The sequence below is a fragment of the Camelus ferus genome, chromosome 4, assembly GCF_009834535.1.
Source record: "Camelus ferus isolate YT-003-E chromosome 4, BCGSAC_Cfer_1.0, whole genome shotgun sequence".
Lineage (NCBI taxonomy): Eukaryota > Metazoa > Chordata > Mammalia > Artiodactyla > Camelidae > Camelus > Camelus ferus.
This window is the reverse complement of record NC_045699.1, coordinates 22213571-22232820: the sequence shown is the minus strand read 5'-3', so window position 1 is coordinate 22232820 and position 19250 is coordinate 22213571. Positions and strand designations below refer to the sequence as shown.

The following is a 19250-nucleotide window of genomic DNA, read 5'->3' as shown; positions in this document are numbered from 1 at the left end:
GATATACGAGAATGCTCTCCTGTTTTAAAAACTGGAAGTTTACTTTCTAAAAAAGAATAAACTAGAAACAAGCAAGACTTACAGAAATACAGGCATTATGTATTTCATAGACTATACTTAAATTGGGGAGGGTGAGAGGCAAAGAGCAAGAATTCATCACCAGAACGTTTCCTGGTTAACAGACCTGAGAATCTAGTCCTCTTGGAATAGACAGCTTGATGATACAATCCATCCAACTAACTCATTCTGCTTTGAGTTCATTCTCACAAAGCAACTTTGCCATGTATGTTGCTGTACGTGGGAAATGTGCTAGAGTCCTTTGGCGCCTGACAATCGTACATAAGGGAATAACAGTCAATATGGTTTATATGACTATCACTTCTGAGTCTAGAAATAAGAGTCATTGTCTCTGGACCTGACAAACTCTGCAAACATTTTCAAAATGAAGCTTCTAGACCTGCCAAACCAAATCGAAGACAGAGAAAGGTAAGAACATTCTATCAGAAAGACTCTTTGAAGACAGTTTTAACCTCAAGGATCGCCTGCACTCTTTAGTCTTATTATAGGTCTGGTTGATGCTCTTAACATTGCTGCATACACCTGATTAAACGACTGCTGATTTAATCTGGAGTAAAGAAACACCACTAAGGAAAGATTCTCACAACTAGAGATTATTTACCTGTTCTGTCCACTACTAAAACAGACTTCTGCTTGACTTCCTAGCATTTCTAGGCAACATACAAACACAGTTCTTCTAATTTTGTATCTTTCATAGCACCGAGCAGCATAGATTATTCAAAGTGGGTACTCTATATATTTGCAGCACTAAACTAACTGAACATGGACAGAAATAACCTGATTCCTTATTTTATTTTTTTAATCCAAAGAGAGAAAATTTTCCTGTTAATCTTAGCTCTCTCTCCTCCTTTGAAGCCAGAATTCACTATCATCCTCATTTGAAATAAATGGTTCTTTAAGCATCCATCTCCAAACAAGGACCAGCTATATCTTTCATTAGCGATCTTAAATTCACATCTACATTTAATCAGTCCTGAAACCAAAGTGAGAAGGGAGTATATCTTACATTTATAGCTACTGAAAATTTCTTTCCAAAATAATTCCCATATTCCTCTTCATTAAGCCACCTTCTGACTATATAAATTCTTAGGGAAGTACTAAAACTCTGTATCTCAACTTTAAAATAATTCTACTCACCTTATTGGTAGGTTTTTGTAGAAATTAAATGAAATAAAATGTTAGAGCCCTTAATAACACCTCAAAAAATGGCAGTCCTTAAGTTTTTACTGATAGTGTGTACTAAACACTTCCTGAGAGGGCTTGAAGGTATCTCAGAGCCATCCAAATGAAAATATAAAATACTATGTTTAAAGAAGATATTACGTTTATACTGAAAGATAAAATGACATGGACTATGGGAGACTACAGTCCCTACAAGGAGCTTATAATCTAGCTGAAAAAACAAGTACTAAGTATATAAACCATGACACATTTACTCACTTATCCCTGTGTAAAAATGTACTAAGTACGTATCATGACATAGTCCTTAGTATTAAGGAATCTACAGTCTAGTGAATGTAGTCAAATATACGAGAAATAATTACACAGGAATATAGAGAGGATATCAGAGAGGATGATTATACACAATAACATGTTATATAAATAAGTCATACACTACTTAGAAACAGCTGAAAACTTCTGTTTGCAATCAACAGTCAAGGTCAACTACTCTTACAGTTTTAATACAAAATTACATTTTCAGATTTTTAGTTATCAGTAGAAGTATGATGGCCTAATGTGCCCCTTTGGCTGGGATTTGGGGAGTAATTAATATACTGATAGAATGTGACAGAGAGAAGTATATGAATCACCGTGGGTAAAAAGCTACAAGTTAACTGTAAGATTCACTGTTTTCTTCGATCTACAAAGTTTTGAAGTCAATTAAAAATTCATGTAGATTCAGAACATGAGACAATAAAATGAATGGGAAAAATTGTGAGTAAAAGGAAAACTTATAAATGTTTGGCTTCTTTACTAAAAAAACAAAGCATTTATTTAATCACTCAAGCTATTAGTAATGCTTTAAGAAAATTAAAACCCACTATTCCTACTGAAACATTTACAGAAGTAGATTTAAGTTGCTTTAAAATACTTTTAATCTTATCAAAAGTAATTCCAAAGAGTTTATTATACTGAGTAAAGAGACAGGATGCAATATAAATACATTTTCACAAAGGAACATGTTTATGCTCAAGAGCAATCCAATTCCACACATAATAATCATGATGCTAGGAGGCATTTTTAGAAAGAAAGCTTTACTATTAATAAGCAATGTAACTTAATACATATTTAAACAAATTCTTGGCAAGGAGGAACTTAGTTTCTGTAAGTTCTCTACTGTATTCAAAATTCAAAGAAACATAGAAATATTAGAATTTGATATTAAAGGCATACAAGAAGTAACATTTTGAACTGTAATTTTTTTCTAGGTTTTTAAATACTACTGAGAAGATATTTCCTATAATATTATCATTGGAAATACTACATTAGAAATACATTTTATTATTAAACAACAATATAATTCAGAAGGGAAAACAAAATGCTATACAGAGCTTCCTTTACAGAAATGTAAATGAGCTGGGTTCAGCATAATTAGTAATGATTTCCACATTTGCAATGCTGATGTGGACTTAAGTATACCAAACATAATTTGTACAGAGATTGTACTGAATGCTGTTAATTCACCACATTGATTCAGTGAGATACTTGGCAAAATTTCATTATAAGGATTAGTAATCTCAGGACTACATTTCTGGGTACATATTAAAAGGCAGGTAAGACTACTAATTGTCTGATTAATGAGAATGCTATTTAATAGATAATCTCATTTAAACTAACTTAACATTTTGAACATAAGATACTTTTCATTGCATAACATCACCAAGTTAAAATTAAGTCACTCTTGTATTTGTGATTCTTTCTGTATTAGGTTACCATGAGCCAGTATTTAGGAAGGAAAACACTTTCCTCTTTTATTTTGAAAAGCTTTGTTTTAAACTATCTTTAGTCATTCAAGTAGCATTCAACAATATTACCTGTGAGACCAAATACAGAAAGCTCAATTTTTTTCTTGGAGAACCTATAGCCTTTTAAACAAAACTACAACTAAATACATCTCCCCCACCTTACCCTCACCTCACTACAACTGAGAAAAGCACTAAGCTCCAGAGGCATCATCAAAAGCCAAAGCTTTTATACAAACTCCATGGTGCCCCCAAAACAAAAATGCTTGTATACAAAATTTAGATAAACTGTCAGAGCAGTGTCATGGCGCACAATAGCTCACTGTCAGAGCCTCACCAGAAGGCCCCGTACCAGCTGTTACCGGGCTTCTTGATTAACTCTCTCCAAGCCCAGTGACTGAAAACACAGCTAACACAATCACCCAACACTATGAGTACTGGTGCTCATCAGAATGGACATCATTCTTGGCTGTGTGTGAACTACTGCTCAGTAAGAAATTCTGACAACATCAATTACAATAATAACAACATCACTATCCATTTCACTTGGAAACAAAAGGGCTAAACAGTCGAAGTAAGGAATAATTAGAATAATCTGTTCCCTAAATAAAGAATACTTTAAAACAGACTGCTTTGAAAACACTTTAACTTCTACGTTAATTTTAGTAAAAATGCACAAACATATATACTTAAATCTTATTTAAAATTAAACCTAAAAATAATCAAAGGTAATCCTTTAAAATTGGGTTTAAGATTAGTCTATCCCACAGAAACATCTGGTTGTGTTGATATCCTTTAACCTTGGAAATGGGATTAGAAATCCACTATTTTTAAATTTAAGTAATTTCTAATTATTTTATCTGGGTCACAGATAATCTGCTCTTGCTAGGTCTAAAATGACATCAGATTATCATTACTATGATTATCCTGTTACCCTCGACTATCAATAAGAAGATGGGATTTTTTTCCTTTTACACAGGAGAGAAATGATTTAGTTTTCTGAGGAAGAACAAATAACAGGAAAATTTTACCGAAAATTAATATGCTGCTTCCTCAAAACTTCAATTTAAACCTAAAAAGAGATAGCACTTGTTTTGCTTATTTGCTGTCTAATAGGCCTATATTCAAGCTATGTAATTATATAGTTTCTATAATGAAATGATACTCCCACCAGTGTTTTCCCAAAATGCCTCTTGGTCTTTGGGGTGCAGGAGTAGAGGAAGGAGGAAGATTTCAGTGCAAGGATTAAATTTACTGTGATTCCTTCTCCCCCCTTTCTTTCTTATGCTACCTGATAAATTTGTCATTTCCATCACACTGTAAAGAGAGATCCATGGATTCAGACCATGACAAAAACGTCCAGATGTGAAATATCCTTCTAGGTAGGACTAATTTTTTTCATAAATGAAACAGAAAGCATATTATTAATGAAAATATGCAAAATTTATATTTTAAACTTTAATTTAAATATTAAATGCTATTTTTAAAATGCTAAGAAATCATTAGATTTAAAATTAAATACTAAATGAATAACAAGTTTAAATAATGAAGCCTTAAAGAATCTTAAATCAATGTGGGAAAGAGTGCTTCTGGAAACCTTAAAAACTTTTTTTTTTATTCAGAAAGAGTAATACTTCAAATTCACTGTGAAAACACAGGAATATGGAATTGAAATTTACTGTAATTTTTTTAAGTACTTGGATTCAAGGGAAGTACAGTGACTAAAGGCTGGACCAACAAATGGAATATATTCTCTCTTAATACTTGGATTCTTTTTTAAATGTTTCACAAATGTATAATTTCTGCAGACATCAGAACTGTCTAGTACAGTGTTCTGAGAGGGTACTACATGTACATAGAAAGAGAAGAGACTCCGGAGGAGAGCACTATTTAATCAATGTGGTTTCGACTCAGTTTTAGAAATATCACAACTTCAGAACCAATCTCTCTATCTTAAGACAATGAAATATTCAATATTATGGCAACAGAGAAAATCATGCAATTTGAAAATTAGCATATTGGTAGTGTGCAATAGAATCAGAAAGGAACCTGACACTATATATCCTCTAAAAACCAACAAACACAATAAATATCTTTATCTCCAACTCAGAAGTGAACATTAAATTTTAGAGAAGGAATTCTTAAAAAATCTTCAAGCACTTGCTGCCAAACTCCACTTTCTGAAGCTATTAGAGCTGCTTAAATGAGAAGGAAATTGTTACCCTCTTATTACTCTCATAAGTAACTTGTAGTCCCAACAGCAATGCTCTCAAATGTTCATTTTCACTCACTAGTCATGAGAAACAGGGGAAATCGGAGAAATTTCATTCCAGGGGATAAAAATATATACCAATGATTTGGGTAAATTCAAAAGTGGAAATTCAAAAAATGCAAGCATAATCTGGCAATTCAGACTTGACTTATGAATGGACTATAAAGTAATTATGAATTAGTATAAAAGCAGAGAAAAAAGATTTTAGAGGAAGACCTATTCTCATCCACAGTAATGTGATTAATACCATGTTATTTACCATCATCATTAGATAAATCACAAGAGATACTGGAAAATATTTCAAGCTATTGAATAATAAAAATACATTTAAACAGACATTATACAATCTATGAATGGCCAATAATCACTTGAAGAAGTGTTCAATACCATTAGTAATCAAGAAAATGCAAATTAAAACAAGATACTATTAAAACCTACCAGAACAGCTGCAATTAGAAAGACTGACAACAACAAATGTCGACAAGGATGTGGAACAACCAGAATTCTCATATATTGTTAGTGAGAGCATAAAATGGTACAGTCACTTGGGAAAAGGCCTGGCAGTTTCTTATGAAATAAAAGATAAACCTACCTTAAGTAGCCAGCAATTCTCCTAGCTATTTGCCCAAGAAGAGGAAAACACTTCCACAAAAACTTGAACAAGAATGCTCACAGCATCTTTATTCATAATTGCCAAAATCTAGAACTAGACCAGTTGTCTAACAACAGAATGGATAAACAAATTGCAGTATAGTCACCATGGAATACTACTCAGCAACAAAAAGAAATTATCAATACATGCAACAACATGGGTAAGTCCAAAACCACTACACTGAATGAAAGAAGACTTCCATAAGTGGGTAAATATGAAATTCTGTAACTAATACTAATCTATGATGGGAAAAAAAATACAGATCAATACTGCCTCTGCAGAGGATATGGATTTACTGATATGAGGCATGAGGGAAATTTCTGGGGCAGCAGTAATATTCCATATTATGAAATGGGCTTGGGTTGCACATGTGTGCATTTATGCCTTTCATTATACGTAAATTTTGCCTCAAAGGAAGAAAATGTAAACAAGCATTGAGCTCTAGCTAATGATTTGCACAGTGAACTACCTGATGCCTGTAGTTTACACTGATATGTATTAAAACATATGAGGGATTGATAAATGGACAGTTCGGAATGAGATAAAGCAAATATTCTAACATGTTAATTATGGTTGAGTATTCACTGCAAAATTCCTTACAATTTCCTATTTGTTTAAAATTTTTCCTGTAAAATCTAGACAGGAAAAGGTCATTATGAGTGACTTGTAAAATAGTCAAACAAAGGTTACACAATAAATATGTTTTCCTTCCATTTCTGACAGCATTCTTCCAGTTCTTCTCTGCAGAGGCCAGCACCATGACTAGTATCTCATGTGCCTTTCCAGAGATGGTCTTTGCATACAGATAGAGGGATGGAGACAGTTACCTCCGCATCATTCCTTTTTTTGATAGTTAATATTTTTTAATTAATATTTCTTATTAATAAGAGAAAAGGAAATCTTAATAGAAAACAAAGGACATCAACAAATCATATACAAAATGAATGAACAAATGAATAAAATTAACATTTAATTTATGCTAGAAATACTCTTTTTCTTGGCAGCAGCTTTACTGACATATAATTCATACACCACACAATTTACCCATTTAAAGTGTACAACTCAGTGATTTTTTAGTATGTTTAAAGAGTTATACAATCATTACCACAAATCAATTTTAGAACATGTTCATCACCCCATAAAAGAAACCCTGTACCCTGAGGCCATTACCTCCAGCCCCTGAGCTCCCCAACCCTAGGCAACCACTAATCTACTTCCTGTCTCTATCGACTTGCCTATTATGGACATTTCCTATAAATGGAATCATACAAATATGTGACCTTTTGTGACTGGTTTCTTTCACTTAGCATGTTTTCAAGGTTCATCCATGTTGCTGCATGTATCGGTACTTCTTTTTATGGACAAATAATATTCCATTTTATGGACATATCACATTTTGTATATCCATTCATCAGCTGACAGACAGTTACATTGCCTTCAGTTTTGGTTTATTATGCATAATGGAGCTATAAATGTTCATATGCAAATTTTTGTGTGGATATACACTTTATATCCCTTAGGTATATACCTTGGAATTGCTGAATCAAAAGGTAACTATATGTTTAACTTTTTCAAGAACTGCTAGACTGTTTTCTAAAGCATCTTCACTATTTTACATTCCACGAGTGTGTATGAATGTTCTAATTCCTCTACATCCTCATCAACCTTTGTTATTATCTTGTTTATTATAGCCTCCTAGTGTGTGTGAGAAGTGGTACCTAATTATGGTACCATTTTGATTTTCATTTCCCTGATGTATAATGACATTGAGCATCTTTCCATGTATTTATTGTTCATTTGTACATCTTCTTTGAAGAAATGTCCATTCAGATCCTTTTCCCATGCTTTAATTAGGTTGACTTTTAATTACTGAGTTATAGAATTCTAGATACAAGTCCCTTGTCAGATACATAATTTGCAAATATTGTCTCCCATTCTGTGAGCGGTCTTTTCACTTTCTCAGTAGTGTCCTTTGGGGCACAAAAGCTTATAGTTTTGATTAAGCCCAATTTATCTTTTTCTCTTTGTTTGAACTTTTGGTGTCATATCTAGGATACTACTGCCTAGTCCAAGATCTGCTGTTGCCTAATCATGTGTTTTCTACTAAGAGTTTTATAACTTTAGATCTTACATTTAGGTCTATGATCCATTTTGAGTTAATTTACGTATATGGTGTGAGGTAACGGTCCAACTGCATTCTTTGGTGTGTAGATACCTAGTTGTCCCAGCAGCATTTGTTGAAAATCAATTGACCATAACTAAATGTGTCTATTTCTGGACTCCCAATTCTGTTTCATTTATGTATATGTCTATCCTTATGTCAGTACCACACTTTCTTAATTACTGCTGCTTTGTAGTAAGTTTTTATGCATTTTTTTTCCCTTACATTTTCCCACTGAACATATTCTGGTAAACACCTAAGTTTTCATACACAATATATAGTATATATAATAATGACGATCTTTTTAACATACACATTTACACACATGTGAAATGTTTTACACATGTGAAAACACAGTATCTAGAGGTTGGTCAAAGGGCTGCAGATTTTAAATTTTGATAGACATTGATAATTTTCCCTTCAAAAAGTTTATATCAATTTACACCCCACCAATAATGTATGAGAAGGCCTATTTACTCTACATTGCCCACAATTAGTGAATTTCCAAACTTTTAAATACTTAATCAATACTATTTTTCTGATTTTAAGAAACTTTTCTGTTGTGATAAATCCCATTTGGCTAATAAATACATATCAAAATCCCACTCAATTACTAATAAAATGTTTCTACTGGCAACTCCATTTTTTGGAATTTACCTTAAATAAGTAGTTTACAGAGGGAAGAGAGATGTTCAAAGTAGTGCTATTTGTAATACAGAAAAAAATGACTGTGTACTAGATACGGATCAACACAAAAATGATTAATTAAAATACGGTACATTCATTAAAAATACATTCAACTATTAAAAACTATAAAAATGAAGTCTGTAGACACATAAACACACTTTATATTAATTTTTTGAAGTAGGATACAAAATCATATGTACACTCTGCACAATGATTATAACTACTTAAAAATTACACAGGCATATGGAAATAGGAATACATAAATGACTACAGGTAACTTTTCTCCTTTAATTTCTAAACTTTCTGTAACTTTTAAGAATTAAGTTCATAATTAGGGAACATGTCCATAAATATATTACTTTACATTAAAAATACACTTACTGTGATGATGCCAATAAGTTGAGTATAAAAGAGTCCAGTTATTCCAACTAACATTGTAATGCCCATGAAGGCAGCAAGTCTCATTATGGCCAACTCATGTCTAACAACAAAGAGGTCCTATAAGAAGAAGAAAAAGAAAGTCTTAAAAACACTTCAAAAATTACTTACAGTTGCATTAATAACCAAGAATTGAGCCATAACATTTTTCCTTATTATCTTAGAAGAACTAGTCTCTTCCCTTTGAGTTTACTCCACTCAATCAATATATAAGTATTTGAAAATTTCAAAAATAAGTGTTTCTTAATTCATAGCAGAAAGCTGAAAAACAGGATTTTACTATCCAACTGTCAGAAAAACTCAGTCCTAAGGTTGCAAATTAGCCATGCTCATGTGCTCTTTGGAGCAAAAACAAAAACAAAGGATATTTTATTATAACCACTAAAAAGCTTAAATGCACAAGCCTGATTCATAGTATTGAAGTTCAAGAGGCCAAGATGCCTAGAGATTATGCTGTTAAGTCAAAATGAGGGGGAAAACAAAAATAATAGGATGGACAGCTCTTTTCAAGCCCATTTCATCCATCCATCCACTCACCTAACTACCACTGCCAAACACTGTGCTATGTAGTACAAATGTAAAAATTATCAAGACATGGTCTGTGTCCTCAAGAAGTATACAGTTCATTTAGAGAGAGAGAGACCAATTTTGCAAAACTCCCAAACAATGTGATACATGCTTTAACAGGGATGCATGCCTAGAGGAGGACAGAAACATAAAGGCAGGCCTAGACAGGAGGGAGAAATGGAAATGCTGTGAGGGAAAACTGATTTTCTGGCCCAGGGCATAAAAACGAGGGTCTTCAGTGTGATCCAAAGAAACTGGGAGAAGGACAGGAAAACACGGAGAAACCACTTCACTTACCCTCACTGTTCCCAAGCAGACAGACCAAGGGAGAGACAGTGAAAGAACAAAGACCTGTGGAAATCTGTTTGCTGCTAAGCTTCAGGATAACATAGCCACAGTGGATAAAAAGCAATAAATGAATGGGAAGGATCCCAAAACATAACCATAACCACCCACATTTTTAAATACTGATTCAGGTTAAGGCTTAAAAGTATCCTGGTAGCAATACCAGAAACAGGGAGGTCACTGAACACAATGAGCTTGTTTAAAATGAAAAAACTGATGCTTTTCTGTGTAGCACAGTGATCACCAGACTCAAGCCAAAACTCTGATTCCACATCCAAACTACTCAATTTATTAGCCAGGGAAAACTTAAAATTCACCAAGACATTCAAGGTGTTATGTAATAGTCACATATTAGGCTGTCATTTCAAAATTTCAGTAAAAAGAGCCTAATGGAGAATCCTTACAAAACATGTAAAGATGAGGCTATGGATACATAAAAAATTAAATACAGTAAGTTATGCTATAATGCTTTTTGAAAACACAAATATGTTTCAACATGATTGATACATTAAGCAACAATTTCAGGATAACAAGAATTTTGTGTTTGCTTATGCTTGATTTTATCTAGATGAACAATAAAAACTTCACCCAGCTAAACCAAGCCATACAGGAATACACAAAACATACCCTCAAACATCTACCAGCGACCTCAATCTGTTACATGTGTTGTGAGCCACACTCATCCACATCTGGTGTACGATATCCCCTCCAATTCCACACGCCCCTCACTCCATCACTTCATAATAACTCACATAATGCAACCCTTCCCACGCCCACTTCCACAAGAAAACTTCCATGTTTCTTTTAAGGTGAAGTGCAATGTTCATTATAGTGTATTTCTTAACTAGTTAACATGTATCAAACTGTGCTATTTTCATTAGGTTCCTACCCTTTAAGTGTCACTGATAAAGCTGTTGCCTGTTGTGCCTTCATTTTCCCACAAGCTCTGTGGTGTTTCATTGCATGACTTTGCATAGAGGGGAGAATTTTAGGAATGCACATACTGTGTTATATATAGTAAAGCTTACTATAATAAAAATACAGATGGTCCCCAATTTACAATGGTTCGTCTTATGATTTTTCAACTTTAAGATGGTGCAACTTAGGATAATTGCAATTTAGGATGGGTTTATCAGGGTGTAACCCCACTGTCAGTCAAGATCTATGTCATATATGACCAAATAAATGCATCTTCTTTTCCTCTGGTGAAAAGATTTTTTTAAATTTCTGCCAAGTAGAATTCATAAATTTTAGGGATGAAGATGAGACTAAAAGAACTGTTTACATTATTCGCTTGGCTATATACATTTATGTGTAAGAATATTTGTGTAAAAGAGTAAAATACTTTAGAAATTACTTTTTATCATTCTTACATTTTCAAAAACAAATGTATTCCAACTGTACACACATACTTAACATCAGTACTAAATCTGTATTTTGAATGATTTAACACAGTTCTCCAGAGCACAACATCTTTATTTTTATCTTAGAATTTTTTTTAGATATAGCACTTTTTGAATCCAAAAATTGGCTTGGGAAATTTTATCTAAATCACAACTACCCATTTGCTATTCAAGTTCTTTACCACATAATCAGTGTTATGGCTAAACTGTGTCTTTCCAAAAATTCATATGTTGAAGTCCTAACCCTCCAGTACTTCAGAATGTGACTGCATTTGGAGACAGGGCCTTTAAAAAGATTAAGTTAAAATGCGGCCCTTGAGTGTGCACTAATTCAGTCTGACTGGTATCCTTACAAGAGAAAATTTAGAAACACAAGGAACCACCTCGGATGCTCAAGCACAGAGGAAAGGCTATGTGAGGACACAATGACAAGGTGGCTTCTGCAAGCCAGGAGAGAGGCCTCCAGAGAAACCAATCTGCTGACAGCGTGACCTTGGACTACTGGCCTCCGGAAGCATAAGAAAATGAATTTCTGTTGTTTAAGGCCCCCACTCTGTAGAATTTTGTTATGACAGCCCTAGAAAACTATTACAATAACTATATTTCTTTAACATTTTCATTTCTTCCCATTTTTTAAGAAACGTGCTTATTTATAGATAAATGCATAAAACACAAGTTCAGTTTAGAGAAGAGAATGCAAACATTTGAAACCACACAAAGGCTTGCCTCAGTGTATTTCTTCCCCATCACATCTTCTCCCTTATCCACACCTTAAAGATAAAGGTTGTTGATGTATTCTTCAGACATTTGGACACTACCATATTTCAGCTGCATGTTACAACCATCTTCTGCTCGGAGTCTACTTTCTCATTCTCGTCATGGCATCTTTTGATCACCCCAAGTTCTTAATTTTAACGTAGCCCAATTTATTCATCTTTTCTTACTGTGCTTTTTATTTCCTCTTTAAGAAATCTTTCCCAACTCTGAGGTGATAATAACAACCTCCTATATTATCTTCTAAAGCTTTTAAAAGCTTTATAGTTTTACCTTTCACATTCAGCTTATTAATCCACCTGGAATTAATGTTTATTCTTTTGTGTACAATGAAACACAGGGTTCTAAACTGACTTTTACTATAAAGGTCCCCCATCGCTCCAGGACAGTTTATCTAAAAAGTTGTCCTTTCCTCAGTGATCAGAAGTAGTGTCCATACGTGTGTGAGTCCGATGTGGGCTCTCTATTCTGTTCTCTGATTTGGCTATCCCTGTACCAGTGAGCACGTCTTAGTTACTATGGCTTTGTAGTAACTCTCCATACCTAGGAGGCCAAGTCATCCCATCTTGTTCTTTTTCAGGAATGTCTTGGTAAGGGATTAAGAGATACAAACTACTGTGTATAAAATAGATGAGCAGCAAGAATACACTGTACAGCACAGGGAAATGTAGCTGTTATTTTGTAATACATTTAAATAGAGTACAATCTATAAAATATTCAATCGCTACGTTGTACACCTGAAAATAATACGATCCTGTAAATTAACTATACTTCAACAAAAGAAGAATGTCTTGGTTATTCTAGATACACTTGTCCCTTGAGCAACGGGGGATAATCTGTATATAACTTGCAGTAGGCCTTCCACATCCATGGTTCCTCTGCATCAGTGCATTCAACAAACCATGGACCATGTGGCACTGCATTTACCATGGAAAAACATCCGCACGGAAGTGGACCTATGCAGTCTGAATCTGTGCTGTTTAAAGGTCAACTGCAATTTGTATTTCCATTAAAATTTTAAAATTAGATTTCAAGTTACAACATACTCTGACATACACACATATTCTCTCATTAGGCATCGCAATTTTCCTCCAAGAGGTTTGTTTTTTGTCAGATTTAATTTAGGAATTTAGTTTCTTAATTCTATTACATACAGTTTTGCTATTAATTACACTGTGTAAGTGTTGTTGGTTAGCATATAGTATTGATTTTTGAAAATACTGTTTTATAGTCACACCTCAAACTTTTCTTAAAAATCCAAAAGAATCTATGGATAGATTACTTACACAATCATACCATCTAAGTGTAATGCCAGTTTTATTTATTTCAGCAGTTCCACCGTTTCTTTCTTTCTCTTGCCCCCCTCACTGCATTGACTAGAACTCCTAGCACTACATTCAGTAACAATGGTGTTGGGGGCTTCGCAAGCACCAATGCCTTGTCTCTCGACCTGGAGGGAACTAGGTGAATATTTCATAATTAAGCATGCTATATAGTTGTTGTGTTGTGTTTTGTGTATGGTTTTTGGTTGTTTGGGTTTTGGTTTTTTTTTTTTTTTTTTTTTGGAAGCTTCTATGTCATTAAAAAAAGTTCTCTAGCTCTAGTCTGCTAAGAGTTTATAACATGAACGAGGCTGATTTTTATCTTTGTTTTCCATACACTGATACATACATAGTCTTCACACAAATTTTTTTCCCTTATCTGTTAATGTGATAACAGATACTGACTGATTTTCTAACATAAAAACAACCTTTCATTCCAAAGATAAACTCAACTTAATCAGGCTGGTTATATATAATCAGATTCACTTTGTGAAAATTTTGTTTAGGGGTTGTTTATGTTTATAATCAGACTCGTCTAATTTTCTTTCTTTCTCTTGTTATCCTTGATAGGTTATGTATCCAACATATGCAATACACATAAAATGAGTTGGGGAGAATTTCCTCTTTTTCCATTTTTTTGAAGAGCTTTCATAAGACTGGAATTATTGTTTCCTTTCATATATACATAGAGTTAGAACTCATCAGTAAATCTGTGAATATCCTTTTCAGAAAAATTTTAACTACTCACTCATGATTATAGTACTACCCATGTTTCCAGCTGCTATACCATGCTTATGATCAGGAAACTCAGTGATGTAAAGATGTTAAGTGATGCACAGAATTAATACAATCCCAATAAAAATCTACTGGTAGGAGTTTTTTACTTTGTTTTGATTTGTAAATTGCTAAGTAAGCTGTTTCTAAATTCCAATGGAAAAACAAATACAAAGGATAGCACACCACTCCTATATAAAAAGAACAAGGTGGAAGATTTGTTCCACTGCATGCATTCTCAATAGGGATAGCATCGCCCCCAGGAGGGAGAAAACCAGTTCTTGGGGGAAAAAATCTTAGTTATTAGAGTGATTTGTAGCTGTACACAAATCAATCCTACCTGACAAATCTTACCCCTTAGTATTTAACTTCACAGAGAGAAGGGAAGAAAATGACTAAAAATGCTCCTAAGGGAAGCAATAATAATGAAAAAAGTGGGGCTGAGAAACACTCCTTTACTGGATAATAAGATTTATTATAAAACTACAGTTATAACAACATGGTACAACCACAAGGACAGATAAATAGACCAATGGACTAGAAAAGAACCAGAAATAGATACACACACATACACGGCTCTTGGTTTATGACAAAGATGGTGCTGCACAGCAGAGTGGAAAGAACTATCTGTCCAAGCAGTGGTGCTGAATCAATTGGATATCCATCTGTGAAAACATGAAATCCTCATCCCCATCCTCATAAAAATCACAAAAATCAATTCCAGGCAGAGATTTGAAAAATATAATATTTGAGTACAATGCAGGATAATTACAATGAGGACTGGGGATAGAAAAATACTTCTTAAACTGAACCCCAAAAGCACTACCCAGAAAGGGAAAAACTGGATAAGCTGGAATATATTAAAGCTGAAAACTTCTGTTCATCAAACACGGCATTAAGAGTGAAAAGTTTAGCCAAAGAGAAGATATTTACAACATACATTATCAAAAAGGACTCAAATTTAAAACATTCTAAAATTAACAGAGGGAAAAAAGTCAAATAACCCCCTACCAAATGGGCAAAATAATTTTAACAGACCCACTGCACCAAATAGGCTATTCATATGACTGGCAAACATACAAAAAGGGCTTGATACCTTCAGTTACTGGAAAAATGCAAATTAAAACACAATGAAGTACTACTCATCCCCACCAAAATGGCAAACTTTAAGACTTAAACAAGTATCAGTGAGGCTCTGAAGTAACCTGAACTTTTACACACTCTACTAGTGGGGATTCTGAATTGGTACCGCTGCTTTGGAAAACTTTAACAGTATCTAAAGGAACATACACATAACCTTTGAACACTGCCACTTCCAGCAGCACATCCAAGTGAAGCACACACACAAGTAGAGCAAGAGATGTGAACAAGGCTGCTGCTGGCAGCATGACTTGCAGCAGCCCCAAACCAGAAACAATGTAAATGTCCAGCAGTAGAATGGACGTATAAACTATTTTATATGAAATGAAATACTATGAATATTTGTAGCAATGTGCACAGCAATGAAAATAAACTGTAACTAACATAACAAAAAGAATAAATCTTGTAAATATTGCTCAAAGAGGCTTGGCCATAATTCACTGAACTGTATTTTATTTTTGTGCACTTCTATGTATGTGTATTATATTTTATAATATAAATGGTATGAAAATAAAATTATACATAAACAAGATTGTACTGTGTAGCACAGGGAAATATATACACGATCTTGTGGTGGCTCACAGCAAAAGAGAATGTGACAATGAATGTATGTATGTTCATGTATAACTGAAAAATTGTGCTCTACACTGGAATTTGACACAACATTGTAAAATGACTATAACTCAATAAAAAAAGTTTAAAAACAATTAAAAAATAAAATTACAGTAAAAACAGAGTTGTGATGATGAAATATAAAAATATTTTCTTAATTTTAGAATAGAAACAGAGCTCTTTCAAAATATATACAGCAAAATGAAAAATAAAATTTAGTTACAAATGGCCTGCAAAGGAGAGACAAAAAAATGTCAAATAAGTTATAGAAAAGGATATAAGAGAAAGAGGCAAAAAAAAAAAAAAAAAAAAAAAAAAGAGGCGGAGTCAGACCGGCTTTCTGATGCCTTCTACCGCTTTCTTCCTGGACCACTCTGACCCAACTACATTGATTTCTTTGCTATTTCCCATACCATGCAAACTCCCACGTCAGGGCTGCTACATCAGTTCTTCCAGCAAAGATATGGGGATATCTTTCCCCGGACATCCACATGTTTACTCCCTTACTTTCTTCAGGTCTCTGCTTAAATATCATGTTATCAGAGACCCATTTGTTTATTTTTACCAGGGCCCGCTTGCTCATTTTTCCTTCACCAAACTACAGAAAATCCGAGCATCCCCTATCCCCCTGGCCTATTTTTTTTTTTTTGAGTATTTATCTCCATCTGATATTTATTCATGCATGTACATGTACATTTATTTATGTACATGCATGAATAAATATCAGATGGAGATAAATGTCTCATGGCTTTAAATACCATTTTTATGCCTAAAGGTCTCAATTCATATATCTAGCTCAGACCACCCTACTGAAATCCAGACTCCTACATCTGTCTACTTAACTTTTCATGGATGTTGAATAGGCACCTTAAAGTAAACATGAATAAAATGAAAATCTTTAACTTTTTCCTAAAACCTACTCTTCCTCTAGGTGTCTCCAACTCAGAAAAAGCTATGTCTATTCTTCCAGTTGTTCAGGACACGAAACCTTGCAATCATCCTCAGCTTGTCACTTTCTATCTTACATCCCACCACCGAATCATCACCAAATCCTATTAGCTCTTAAACTATCAAGTACCACTTCTCAACACTTGCACCATGCCCAAAATCATCTCTTGTTTGAACTATATTTTAATCATGAGTAACTAGTCTTCCTGCTGCCATCCTTGTCCCTAAATTTATTCTTCCTAGCAATCAGTTGTCTTTCTACAATGTAAATGAGTTTGTGTAACTTTGCTCGGAACACTTCAGTAGCTTCCAGAGTCCCAACCATTAAACACCGTAACAAAACAAAGTCTCCACCTCCAACCCAGCCCTCACTCCTCCCAATTCATCTCCTTCTACTCTCTCCCTAACTCATTCAGCTCAGGATACACTGGCCTCCTTACTGTTCCTTGAAAATGTCAAGCATACTCCCAACTGAGTCTTGACATTGATTCTTTCTTCTCACGGGAATGCTTTTTCTTCCAGTATCAGTGACTTGCTTGATCTCTGCTCAAGTGTCACTATGAGAAAGGCCCTCCTTGACTATATCATCCATCAGTCACTACTTTCTATTCCTTATCCAGTTTTATTACACTACATAATACTGATCTTGTATACCATGTATTTGTTTATTGCCTTTCTCCCCCAACTAGAATGTAAGCTCCTTAATTAATGCAGGAACTTTGTTACATTCACTGCTGCATCCTCAGAGCCTAGAACAGGCACCAGTGCATATAGCAGGCACTCAATAAATAATGGTTAAATGATTTAATAAGAGTTCATAATTTTTAAAGTAACTGTTTTATGAATAAAATTTTATATATAAAATGATAATAGTCTTATATTAATCAGTAGGAAGCAATTTTTATTTATAAGTAGTTTTCAGTGTTTTTATGAGACTAGTCTGAAAATTAACATGTGAGGTATTTGTGATCTTCCTCCTACTGAGGAGTTTCTCAACCTCAGCACTACTGTACTTTGAGCCGGATCATCCTTCGACGTGGGGGATGGTCCAATGCACTGTAGAATGTCTAGCAGCATCCCTGGCCTCTACACCACCAAAATGTCTCCAAATATCATTACCAATGTCACGTGGGCAAGGAGGAGAGGCAAAATCTCCCTCCTCCCCTCGCTGTACTACTGGAAGGGTTTGTTCTCTCTGTTTTTTCAAAAGTGGAGGTAGCCTGTAGCTTAGACCACAACTAAGATATCTAAAGTATACAGATTTGAATTTTCAAAATGGCTAAAAAACCAATTTCACATGCTGAAATTAGGTTTATGTGACAAACTCTTACATAAAGTAAAATTTTATCACATCCATGCTTATCAGCACTTCTTGGAATGGGCCTCATCTTAAGTTTCATCATTATATTAAACAATACAGAAAAAAAGTTACAGGACTATTCTGTGTATCTCTCTCTCACCCCCAGACCCCAGGTAAAATGTACTTTTTTCAGTCCTGTTACATCCTAATGGAAATTGATATGTAAATGAAAAAAATTACTATTCATACCTAACTCGTGGCTATCATTGAGTGTTCAGAATTACACACTAAATTTTGATACATATATAAATACAGCTTTCTTAGAGAGCAAATTTCACAGGCACTTGACTACCAGATTCATGGCTGAGGGTAAAATATTCCAGTTAAATCATTCTGTCTATCTTTCCCTGTTTCAGCAGTAAAAACTCTAGAAAAAGTTGGAACAATTCAATAAGAAAACAAGATAACATATTTTCTTGCTACATTTACCATTTAATACAGTGCTATAGTGTTTGACAAAAGCAAAAGACAAGTGAGATAATAAATTGCTGCCAGGGTTTAACTATTTAAGCTCAAAGTGACCAAAACACTCTTAGAGAGAAATAAAACTGCTAAATCTTTATGCTAAATGCAATAATATTCATAAATAATTAGCTATGTAAAATTTAATGAGGATATATATTCTGTAGACTTGGCACTGCAGGGCAAGGTCAAGATATAGCACAAGGTTTCTTTGTTCCATCTGTTCCTAAAAGCACAAGGATATACTGACATACAGAAGTGACAATTTTTAGAATAACAAGGTACTCTCATT

The 19250-nt window shown here is 34.1% G+C and overlaps 1 protein-coding gene across 1 annotated transcript in view; it reads right to left on the bottom strand.

The window, feature by feature from the left end:
- The window catches only part of ZDHHC21 (zinc finger DHHC-type palmitoyltransferase 21), a 29248-nt gene extending 11084 nt beyond the window's left edge, over positions 1–18164 (bottom strand). Inside the window, exons 1-2 of the mRNA XM_032479096.1 lie at positions 18150–18164; positions 9195–9311 (exon numbers count right to left, since the gene is read on the bottom strand). Coding sequence (XP_032334987.1) covers positions 9195–9311; positions 18150–18164 — 132 coding nt within the window. The remainder of the gene's footprint in view (positions 1–9194; positions 9312–18149) is intronic.
- Between the last annotated feature and the right edge of the window lie 1086 nt (positions 18165–19250).